Source organism: Limulus polyphemus, unplaced genomic scaffold, assembly GCF_000517525.1.
Source record: "Limulus polyphemus unplaced genomic scaffold, Limulus_polyphemus-2.1.2 Scaffold3, whole genome shotgun sequence".
NCBI classification, from domain to species: Eukaryota; Metazoa; Arthropoda; class Merostomata; order Xiphosura; family Limulidae; genus Limulus; species Limulus polyphemus.
In genome coordinates, this window is record NW_013665613.1 from 1,380,052 (window position 1) to 1,393,057 (window position 13,006).

General features: G+C 32.8%; 1 protein-coding gene across 2 annotated transcripts in view; it reads left to right on the top strand.

Moving 5' to 3' along the window:
- The window catches only part of LOC106470180, a 73,475-nt gene that overhangs the window by 29,393 nt on the left and 31,076 nt on the right, over positions 1–13,006 (top strand). For both annotated transcript variants that reach the window (XM_022398338.1, XM_022398290.1), the window contains exons 7-8: positions 5,635–5,703; positions 12,260–12,281. In XM_022398338.1, coding sequence (XP_022254046.1) covers positions 5,635–5,703; positions 12,260–12,281 — 91 coding nt within the window. The remainder of the gene's footprint in view (positions 1–5,634; positions 5,704–12,259; positions 12,282–13,006) is intronic.

Genomic DNA, 13,006 nt, shown 5'->3' on the forward strand with positions numbered 1-13,006 from the left:
TCCTTCTTGAACAGGCAATGGCTCATGGTCTGGGCTTATTAAGGAGAAAATCATCAAACTTCACTCTGACAATTCCGTGGTGGTGTTTTATGTTTCTCTTCGAGGAGGCACTTGGTCCAGGGCTCCTTGTTTTTGACTTTTCAACCTCCTTTCTCAGGGACCATTCCCATCTTATCACCCTACTAGATTCCCATGTTCCACGAGTTATGCCTGTTATAGCAGGTCAATTGTCTCAATCCAAATGAGTGCTCCCGAGAGAATAGATGCTGCATTGGAAGGTTCTGTTGGATTGTCTTTCATTTTGCAACTCTGATTGGTGGGTTAGCCTCTCATTGGATCACCCAACTACAGGCAGTTTGGTTTCCAGTAACTCATTTTCAGGTTTTGGCAATAGAAGCATTTCCTCAAGACAGGACTGGAGTACAACTCTGAGCCTTCTCTCCACTTCATTGTTACCCAGGGTACTAAATATGACTTGTTCCAACCCATTGACAGGTCCTGTTGTTAGCACCAGATTGGCTACTACACCCTGGTTTCTGCTTCTGCAGTATGTTCCAGAGTGTCCACCTCATCCACTTCTTCTTAGACTATATCTGTGGAGGCAGCCATGATTAAATATGGTACATCCAGCTATCTAGAATTCAAGCTTCAGGCATAGAAGTTATGCAGTCTTTCGCACGCCATTGAGGTTTAATTTCTAAGGTTGCCATATATCTGTATCAGTTTTTGCTTAATCGTCCTTTTGAAGATGGCCTTATTGACTACCATTTGATTATTGTGACTACATATTTTTTTAGTCCCCAGTACTCTCCAGATTATTCAAGTCACTTTGGGTCCTTGGGCCCAAATGACAATTCCAGTTACCTAAGAGGTATATTACGGTTACATTACATGCTCTTTCTCAACACCTGTTTGTGACCTCGTCTCTTATATGCCATGTATCCCCTTTTTCCTAAAGGTTTATTTTTTGTGGCTGGTGACCTCCAGACATTACCAGTCGGAGTGATTTGTACTGTTTGTCCACAAACTGTTTTCTCATTCTCTCTATATCCTCAGACCAGTTCTTCTTACCCAAGACACTGTCAGACAGGAATGGGGTTAAATCCTTCTCACAAATTCATCTGATCACTATTTCTCACTTCTGTATCCGATCAGATTTCGATCATGGTCATGTTCAATGAGGGTTTTGTTGCTTGCATTAATGCTTTTAGAGATACTAGACAATGATTTTTTCTTCTGGGCTCTCTTTGAAGGCAAGAAACCTTTTGCGAGTCACGTCTAATCAGATTTGTTACATTTCTATGTGCTTAGTGGCCTGGTTCAATTGTCCACTGGACATCATTGTGTGGACTGGTATCTGGATCTACCCTAATACTTTTATCTTACATTATTTGCATGATCTGACAGTCTCTTCATCTGATGATTTTTGTCTACTCCCTATAGCTATCTTACCCTATTCTGCTACATTATATGAGGGATGAGTATTTTTATTGCTACCTTTCAGGGTCCCTTACCTTGTTTTCACAGGATCCCAATCTATTGCTAGTGTTGCTCAGATAAGTGTGCTTTTATCAAACCATTTCTGCACTAACAACCACAAACTCAATATACTTTATTTAGGTTGCAACAAGCTCTGTAGAAATGAGGTATTCCATAAGACCACCTAGAAACTGACCGGGTGGTATTACTGTAATTTGCTGGACTGCCACTCATGGACTATCATGAGTAAAGCATAAGGGGATCCTGCTTGTTTCTGCTGATCATTGGATTGCATAACTTGGGGTCAGTTTACTTTTAAAAATTTAGAGAACTTGGATCACCTATTGCACTGTTCCTAAGGGCTCCCCAATGCTCATTATCCCCCACATTCTACTAGTGGAGCTAGGTAGTCCTTACCATAGCTAGTTTCCAGTAACTGTAGTGATGGAAAGAGATTTTCCCTCCAGAGTGCTAGAATGAATATTTCCACTCTTGCAGAAGAGGGTAAAGTTGGGGGTCCTTCTACCCGGGTCCCCGGATGTTTTTTCCCAGATGTTGGTAGAAGTGGTAGCAGCAGCCTACGCAGGAGACTGCTCATAATACTGGTTCAGATTTGACACTCAGCTATCCGGTTGGATTGAGCATGGCCCTTCTTTTTATATTAACCTTGATTCAGTACATTGTTCATAGAAGAGGGTCCACTGTATCCTCATAATTCCGCACACATAGTGGGCCCTTTGTTGAGCACTGTTGTTCCACGTCCTTCCTATAAATCCTGGGGCAAGTGGAATTTACCTTGCCCACACAGTTGGGGAGTGAGGATAAGTGTTCATAATTCCATACTGGATGAGATATGTTTCTTTAGGTTGAGTAAGGCATACATGATCCTGTCATTCCAATCCTGGGGTGTTTGTTTTCAAACTTCTACAGGTTGAGGAAAAGGTTTGTTCACTTTGGTGTTGCTTTCCTTCTCATTGTGATTCTGGTGGCTTGGAACACATCACTTTATACATAGGGACTGTGGGATATAGAGACCATGGCCCTTTAATTCCAACCCCGAGTAATGGAACCTTGACTATCAGGTAAAATTTCACCCACAGTACAGGAATTAAGATCCAGGTGAAGAGCATACCTATTCTGGATGCAGTTCCACCACTAGGATGCCAATCTTCTATTGACACACTCATGATCTATGCAGACACTTTCTGTATGGATAATGCCCTCACTGGCTACTCCACCTTTTCAATGTGGAATTCTACCTATACGTTGGAGCAGAGGTAAGTATGTTTTGGAAGTTAACATTTTACTAAATTGAAAATGTATATCCAATAATACTTACCTCCTTTCACACTCTTCCTCTCTTCCACCCCACTAAGAACTATCATTAGAGACTGGGATTGGGTCAGTCTCATAAAAGTGATAACATTTTGTGAATGAGGTGCTTATATTCAGTACTAGGATAGAGGGCATATTGAGATAAATATTGCTAAAGGCAATTGAGTGGGGTATAATAGAGTGGAGCAAGCAATAAAAAATCAGACTAATGCTTAGATGGGAAAAGGAAGAAACCTTGGCAGTTGAGTAAAAGTTATAAGTATTAGGGGAGGTAAGTATTATTGGAAATACATTTTAAATTCAGGAAAATGTTAACTTTCTATACTCTTTTATTTTTAGCAAGCATCTAGTAGTGATTGCTAAAAATATAATGTTTTGGAAATACATAAAGTCCTATCCTTTTTAACATTTGAACTTGATAATATGAAGATTAATTCAAGATGCATTGTAAATTTAAATCATAGATAGCTATGATTAGAAAATTATGAAAACATGGAACCTCATGTCATTATTTTCTAAAGTTAAATCTGAAAGAAGTCACTGCAATTAGAAAATCTTAACTAAAAGGAGGAAAAACATTTTCAAGCCCTTATCATGGCCAGCCTAGACTGAAAAAGAGGTAGAATTAACCGAGTATAATGAAGAGAAAATGTATTATAGTATAAATGAATAAAGTTTTTAATAATTTGTTGAATAAGATTTTAAGCTTATTAAATAACTGTGGAGACAGATTGCATGTTAATCATTTCAGAACTTGGTGAAAAACATGCTTTTTACAAGAACAAACAAAAGCTTCATGCAGTGTATGACATCTTGGTGCATTGGTTGTATCAAGGACGTTTCATTAGGCAGCAGATACTTCACAAATATCTTCCCTCATCAGATTTTCAAACCACTTTGTTTGGGTGAGGAGGAAAAAGATGAGTAGAAGCACTTCTGCATCTGGCAGACTAAAGCAATTTTAAGTGGATTCCGACCTGGGAGTATGAAATTTTTTTTCAAAACATTTTAAAAGTTGTGTTGCTTGTGCATGCATTTTTTGTTGAAATAATTGACAGGAAAACTTGATGCTTCAGTCCAATTAAAGAATGTGGTTTCTTTGCATCACCTATGACACACAGCTTTAACTTGTGCATGTGTGCTGCATTGTCACAGCACAAAACTGTTAAATGTCCTTTGCATGATTTATGACCTGAAACTTGATGTTCTTGTTCAAAAGTCAATGTATTTGTTGGTAGACACTTCCAGAAGTCTGATTTTATCTGCATGGTAAATTTCTTCTGGCTTCAAATCTTTCTTTCAGAAAGTTCTCAAAGTGTTATTAATACTCTTTCACCACTTCCTCATTCCAAGTCAACCTCTCATCCTTGGATGCTTATCTCTCCTATTCTGTGCCATTGGTTGAATTTTGTCAGCCAACTAGATGATGCATTGATATCACCTTTCATAATAATTTGGCCTATTTAGATGAGACAAGACTCGGGTGATTCAGCTGCCCTTTGCTGGTTAAATCATTCAACCAAAACCTGGTCCAACTTGTCATTATATATCTGGCTTCATGGTTTTGCATTTAGGTAAATCACTCACACTGTCAGCATTATTAATAAATTTATTTATTTTTTCCTTGTTTGTGTTTATATTTTATACAGTTTGTTTGCCAATATTGAATACAACTGCAATATATTTCACTGTTGAACCTTGTTCACTATTTTTAATAATCTCTGGTTTATGTTCCATTGTCAGCACAATTTGTTTATAATTTGACTTTATGTTTATATTATGTTCTCAATCTTGTATACATACTGCTAACCATGGCATCTGTTCGAATGTTCGTCTGTCTCCCAATTGAAAAGCTGTGTGCACAGGCAAAGCTTAACATTCATTTTCGTAATGATGGGAGAACAGGCATGAATAATGTTGATACCAAATTTTATTTCACAAGCAGAATATTCTACACTAAATTGTTAGGAATTAATCACACTATCATTCACATTTCAAAATGTGATATAACTTAGAGATTAAATATCTAAATTTACATATGTTATTGTTGAGTGGCTCTTAGCATGACTGAAATGCTAAGCAATTGCTTTTCACAGTGGGTGGCATAAGTAGTTCAGAGTTTTGGCTCTGAGAGAAACCAAGAGTGAAACACAGTTAATCTTTTCAAAGTCCACGAAATAATTTAAATTGGTAAACTAACTTAAATTTGCTTATATTCAATAAACATTACATACAGTACTAAAAAATGACTAAATGAAAGGTAAAATTGAAAGGAAGAAAAAGAAGAATGAAACGAATGATGAACAAAATAAATAGGAACTGTAACAAAGCAGTTCATAGCTACACTGAAATGTAACAACTTGTGGGATTCCTGGATCACAGCACAGTTAATTTGCAAACCAGATAACCTGCCCATGGATAATTGACAGTCAACTGTATTAGCAATTTGAAATTTAGTCCTAAATCTAGATAATATCAAGAGTGCAAAATAGTCTTTGTAAGTACGAAAACTGAAATAATAATAAAATTTTGAAACATTATAACAAATATTATTAATGAAACTGACCATAAAAGTGTGCTACTAATTACTGATATGGGAAAAGGATAATTATTTTTCTAAATTTTAAAGAAAGACTAGATTTCAGTGTTTTCACAAACAACTTTTATGAAAATTGATATAGGTATAATGCAAATTATATAGTTGTACATATTGCCAGTTTTCTTTATGCTGTAAACTAAACTTTTATAAAGTATTTCTATTTTAGAAGCTTTTAAGTATTTTAAAATTTTAAGACACAGTGACATTGTTTTACTTTACAGACTTGTAATTGTTCTATGAACTCTGAAGTAATGATGAAAGCTCACTTAGAAGGGAAGCGTCACAGACAGGTTTGCTTTCTATTGTGTTTAATTTTTAATATTTCTAAGATTATTAGAAAAATGTTTTAATTTTGCCATTTAAATGTTCACTTAACTACGTATATATGCCCTAATGAGCTACTATATGTTAAAACATGCCCAGTTTAAGAACATTATTATAACTAACCTGTTTTTGTTTATACACTAGAAACTGTTTCATAGAGCCTAAGCTATAAAACAACCTGATACGTGGTCTTGGTGTTTTAACAATTTTACTTATTTAAACAATTTTAATTATTCATTGATACTAACAGATGTCCTTACAGATTAATTGTATTAATAAACTCAATTTACTACTCTAACACTCGTAACTTATTGTGGCATAAGGCCTGCCTCATGGAGTCCTTATCAATGTGAAGGTAAATTGGTAAGTTTTTGCTCTTTTGTGAAAACTTACAGACATATGCCTTTGAAGTTTTAACAGTACATAAACGTAAACAATTTTTAATATGTTTGTTATGTAATCATAACTGAGCAATGTTAGTAAAACTAATTAAAACTGTCTAAGTAATAAAATAAATAAATCTTGTGCTTTTATATAAAAAATTAGACATTGTAATGAAACATTTTCTTGAAAACAGAAACAATTTTAAATTTATTTGATTTTCCACAAACAATTTTGTTTGAACTGGTGACAAGTAAAGGATTGTTTGTGGACCATACAGTACAGAAATATGTTTCATAGTTCAACAATTTCAAAACAGCTGCACAATTACACAAAGAAAACATTCAAATAAAACTAGGTAGTACCTAGATTTGTATGGATGTTTTCTACATAAATACACAATCATTGGGCTTCTTTTTTTCTTTGTGAGAAAAAAAAGGTACCATAATAGATGGATTTTTTTTATTTCAATTGCACTAATTGAAATTGAACTCGAGTTCTAAAGTCAATTTAGAATCTCGTTAATGGTTGATTAGTAGGTTTAATACATCCTTGCTATGGCCTTGTTTAATAGTAATTAAACAAACAATGATGTAAGCATAATGAAGTTTTATTTTGCTTCATTTCTATATTATTGTTTGCCAACTTGCATAATGTGCATAATGTGCTTCCATACACAAGTACTACCTTATTTCATCATAATTGAATAATTATGATTTTTTTTGTATAAGATATGACCATGATATTGAATAGATAGGTATATTAATTCACAGAAAAGCTAAAGATGTTTCTGGACTTTTGCTGTAAATCCAACAGATTAGTAAAATTTGAAATTGAAAATTAAAATTAGTATTCTTGATAAACATTTCACTAAACAAATGCATAAAAAACATTGAAAAAACAGTCTTGCTTCACCTAAATTATTATCTGAGAAGATTTGTATAAAAGTTACTTTGATACAGGATTCAATTAAAGATATATTCCGTTTACATTTCTTTGTCTGTACTTTTCGATGTATAAAACAAAATATATATAATCTCATACATGAGGCTTTCACAGAGAAGGTGGAGGTATTTAAAGGTGGAACACTTCAACATAACACTGACAAGGGTATGCTGTTTGTGAAAGGCCTTCCAGTTAGAAATGTATTAATCAGTTCAGGTTAACTAATTAATACAAAATAAACAAGGATAAGCTAAAGTAAGTTCTTCTTAACTTGCTTTAAACTTTTACTTTTTAATTGTCACTTCCCATTCATGGTCAATTGCAAGCACATGTGCCCTAGAAACTGCTTGAAAAAATTGACCAATTAGGTATATGTTTCAGATTTGGTGTATTTATTAAGCAGCCTAACATGCAACAAACTGGCCTGTTTTTAAAAGTCACAAAACAACACAATTAATTTGACAGCTAATTTAGTGTTATCAGGGATTCCTGCATAATTATAGTTCTTGGCCATGGAAGTGTATGAATATTTATTCATAATGTGAATATATAAATCTTTCATAATCAAAATACTAAGTTATTGTACAGCAAACCACAGATGAAAAAAGTCTACAGTACTAATATGTGCTGAGTTTGCACTGTTTATTTGAAGACAACTGTACTCCTACTATTTTGTAAATCAACTATATAATGATCACCATGATTGCTAAACATTCTTTCGTCATTTGGTAGCAACCAGTTAGCGAATGTCAGCACCAAAAGCAGGGCATTGGTGAGTGGGTGCCAGGGTTTGCAATAGTTCCAGCGATACCAGGCTACTGTTACCGACCATGTCGCACTGTATCGTTACTCGAGCATCTCTAATCATGTAACTTCAGCAGTTAGAAATTCAACTATTCTTCTTTGTGTGTTCTTGTGAGAAAATTGATTTTCTCATCCAACCAAATTTCGAATTATCTGTAAGCCCACATGGTATGATGACTATGGCAATGAATCAGTTGAAATCTAAGCTTTCTATTGGTTATAAATTTAGTGGGAGCTGCACTCAGAAAAATTTATTAACAAATTGTAAATTGGAGCATGTCAGAGGTAGGTGTGGAAAGTGGTTTTTTGATTGCTCTTTAGCCCAATAAGATTGAAGAATATAGAAATATAGCTTCAGAATATTATAGAGAATATTTTACATTACATTTCGCAGTTTTCTAGGGGGTGGACAAAAAAATTCAGAAGCGAAGATAGCTCAAGAACAAATATCCAAATTCTCACACTAGGAGAATTGGAGGCTGTTTGTAAATATTTCCTTATACAATTAAGAACTGAAAACTTATATAATATTAAAATTTGATTTATTATCTATGGTTTGATGTCAAGTTTGTTTGAATACCATTATAATAAAATAGTTTAATTAAAAAAACATTTTTAATGTAACTTACAAAAACATAACGTGCAGTTTGACCTGCTAGCATGCTATGGGTTAATCACGAATGCACCTACCTAACATGAAATCAGTCACATAGGCACATTCATGTTCTCTTCCCGAGAGTGGGAGTCACCACTTTCCCATATTTCATGCTATTGCTGCTTTTCACCGTGAGGTTTGCTTACTGACTGAAGTATGAACTCAAAACTACTAAATCAAATATTATAATTCTGTGAAAAGTGAAGCTGAAATACTATAGGAGGTGTTCGGTCAAAACTCTGAAGATGGGACATGTGATATTAATAACAGATATTATTCTCAACGTATGATATACTGTAAACCAGTACCGGTACTGATGGCCCTGTACTGGTACTGGATGGCGAGTACCACTGGTACCGACTGCAAACCCTGATGGGTGCTTGGCAAATAAGACATTGATATGTCTGGGATTTTTTTTTTTTCTTATCCAGAAGTATTTTCTATTTGAAAACACAAACAAAAGTTTTAAACCATTAATGAATACCTATTGGTTATTTAATTTGAATAAATCAAGGCATATAATGAACTTTGAGGTCCTTATTTGATCATTCATAAGTTGATATACACGTCTGCACAAAACCAACCAATAGCATGTCAAAAAAAAAAAAAAAAGAATGAATCAGAACTGTAAGCAGACAGTACTTTGGTTTAACAACAGTGTGCTTTATGTTATAGTGTAGTAGGTGGTTATATCGAAAGAACTTTAGTGCATGACAAATAGTAGGCCTAAAATCCATAACATGAAGCTACAATATAACAATTATTGCAAGATATGATGTAGAAAGAGTAGAGTTTATTACTGGTATGCATTTTTCACTCATGGTATTTATGTTTTAAAACCAATAAGAATACAAAATCTCTCCTTTACTTTTGTAGGTAAATACATAATGTTACACATGTTTTTAACATTGGATTGTTGACAGAGTTTTCATTTAATTTATTAATATATTGCAAACTTGTACATATAGGTTTTCAATTAAATTTTATTATGATTACATTTTATCTTTCCTTGTCACAGGTTACCAGGTAAAGCGATTTAATTAGACTTACTTGTATTGCTTCAATTAGAAAGTTTGTGTGACTGTGTGGTGTGAAATGTCAATTCATAAGTACAATTATTAATTGTTTTTCATTAATTATTAAATAAGTAATTCAAATTGTAGTGTAAATCTACTAATTTTTAAGTGTGGAATCCAATGATTTGTAATTTTGTTTGCTATTCAAAATTAAAAAGGAATTCCTTGTGGTATAATTTTATATACTAGGCTGCCAACTGATTTTTTTTAGGATTTATGATGACTCCAAAATTATTTAAAAAAATAAAAACTTGATTTATTAAAGAAATACAAATAGTTGATTTGCAACAACTTATTTATTCAAAATATTTATAATTAACAGAAGAACTGCTGTAGCTAAAAAATTTTCAAGTTCTAAGAAAGGTAATTTATCTCAAAGTAACTATGATTTTATCTGTTACAATCTCACTATGTTTCAAAGCCATTTTTTTGTATGGTAGCTAATTCTGTACAGTCTTTAAATGCTAAAACAGTAACTCACTGAATAAATTTCAATATACATTTTGACAAACTTAGACTTTTTGAATTTGACTAACTGATTCTCACCTGGGTGCTAAGTATGACTTAATGGCTGTAGGTAGGTACTCTTATAAGTATGATGGTCAAATCACACTTATTAGTTATACAAGAGTTGGAAGTTGATGATGTGGATTAGATGCCTTCCCATTAGTCTGTCAGTTTAAAATTAGGAATGGCTATGTGGAGATATCCCTTATGTAGCTTTGCAAAAATATTGTTAAACAACAGATCCTCTCTTACTTACATTCTAATATTTTGAAAAAGTTTCTTGACCAATCAGTGATATTTGGCAGTGGGTGGTGCTAATTAACTGCTTTCCCCTTATTCTATTAATTGAAAATTAGGAACAGCTGTGTGCAGATAGCCCTTTTTGAGCTTTCTGTGAAATTCCTAAACAAACAACTTGTCTAAAAAAGGTTACATCAACAGTTGTACCTTTTGTTCAAGTTTGTTGCATATGATTGCAAAGAATAGTCAAAATATAGTTATGTAGCAAAAACAATACCTTTTAAAACGTATTAGGAAATCATTCATAAATAATAATCTGATAGGCTATTGCACAAAAGTGAGTAATGTATGTAATGATTTTTTTATTACTGAACCCATAAAATTTCAATCTTTATCTCCACCACACCCCTCGAAAAATAGAAAGCATTACCAAAAACAGTTTCTGTACAGTGCAATATTTATATTAAAAGTAATTAAACTACTCCTTTGGATTGGTACAACATTTGAATTAATAGGAAAGAGAAGCTCTTTTGTGAAGTGTATTTAATTTCATAGATCTGTATTGTAAAGTGTAATGCTGCAGTCTAAATAATATGCAACATTTTCTTGTCTTTTAGTTTGTTCCGTTACAAATGCATCTACCTGTTACAACACTACAAGTAACTTGATAAGTTTTGTCGTGTTTTATTATTGCCAGATGAATAATGTATATATCTAAAAGTATAAATTTAAATCCTTTAAGCTGAAAGTGGTCGTTACAAATCTAAATACAAAGTAATACAATTTGCAGTACAATAATGAGCTGTCAGAGATGTACCAATATTTTGCTTGAAGATTTTATCCGGATTTATTATGAATTTATCAAAATGTGCAATAATTAAGCAGAGCTTTGCATTGTTCTTTTTAAAATTGATATACTGAATTTCTAATGGAAAGGTAATTGAGTACATTTTCCACACTTTCTGTACAACTTTTTACTTTCTGGTTTTGTATTGTTATTTGGTTTCACAAACTCTGAATGCCATGATGATTTATGAGGCTGTATGGGATATTATATTTTGACAATGATATTTGAATATTCTATAATAATATTCATTTAAATTGCTGATGACATAATAACAGAAGAGAAACCTAAATTAAATTGATTTATATTTTAGATATAGATGCATTTATTCAATTTTCTTAATTCAGAAAATAATTTTTTCATTAAAAATCCTGTAGAAAATAACAAGTTATTCTTATTCCTAAATTTTCACAGGATGATTATTTTCTAGGATGTTTTTCTGAGGATCCTATATCTTGAACTATCTCCATATATTGGTAAAAATGTAATAATAAACTGGGTTTTATAATCTGATGTATAATTTAAAAGATTTTGATAAATGTTACATTGTTAACTCTGCAAAGGCCCTACTTTTGCTGAGTTTTTAATACCTTGATACCTCCTGCCTTCTTGACAAAAGGCTGAAGAGTAATCTTTTATTTGCATTCATATATTCTGGTTGTCCTGTATGTTGACATACACATACTCCTTCATTTAGATATAGTTATCTGGTTTTATATATAAGCCTAAAGTGGTCATCTAAAATTATTTTACATTTATTGTGATAAATAAACATTGAATACTACTTATTTAAAGATGTTTCAATTTGAATATTTCAGATTTACACTTGCATGTTTTTATCTTGTATGAACTTGGACATATGAGCATAAATAAAAACAAAACTTTATGAGTATAGTGCATTCACCTTCTATGCAAGTTTTACTCTAAACTGTTACAAAGAACAACATTTTTTAATGTTTCAACTTCTCTTGGAAACTGTTTTTACCATTTAGGGTAACAGCTCTAAATGGCAACCAGTTTTCATGTGTGAAGTAAAACATTATGGTCTTCATCTCTTTTCTTTTTTCTAGAATGTACAGAAACAGAAAGGAGGTAAGTGTCATCGACTTACAAGATTTTCCCAAAATCTTGTTCCCTGTTAGTTTTCCAGCAGCGGGCTACTGTCATGATCATTGATAGCTAACAACCATGATACACATGGTTGTTGGCAATACAGAACTAATGGTGACACCTGCTGGAGTAGGCAGGAACTACTCACAGCTTAGAAAAACTCTGAAACCTGCCTTTGCTACCACAGAATGGAACTAATCAACAAGTCAGTAATGTAATAGATAAGGTTTACTTGAGGGAGAAAGATACACAACTCAAAAAATATTAACCAGACTTATGAGTTTTGGCATTATAGGTGTTTAACTCTTCATCATAGTAAACTCTAGATATTGCTTATTCAGTAATAAATTCTTTGTTATGCTCTTTCAGGCTTTCTAGTGAATACCCTAAAGCATTTTAGTTTTTATGAATAGAAAACAGTCTACTGCAAGTAAAGTGTTTTCTAAACTTTAGCTCCTATTTTTATGTTGTTTTCCTAGTATTTATCCCAAAATGTATGTTACATTTACTTTTGTATAGTTGGTTAGTAACTTAAGATTTATTATAAAGACTATTTTATTCAAAGAGAGTAGGCAATAATAAGATAGAATTAATATTTGAATTACTTTCATGATGTTACTGTAACTTAGCTGTGTGTGTGTGTGTGTGTATATATAGATATATATATATATGCGTGTGTGTATATATATATGTGTGTGTGTGTGTGT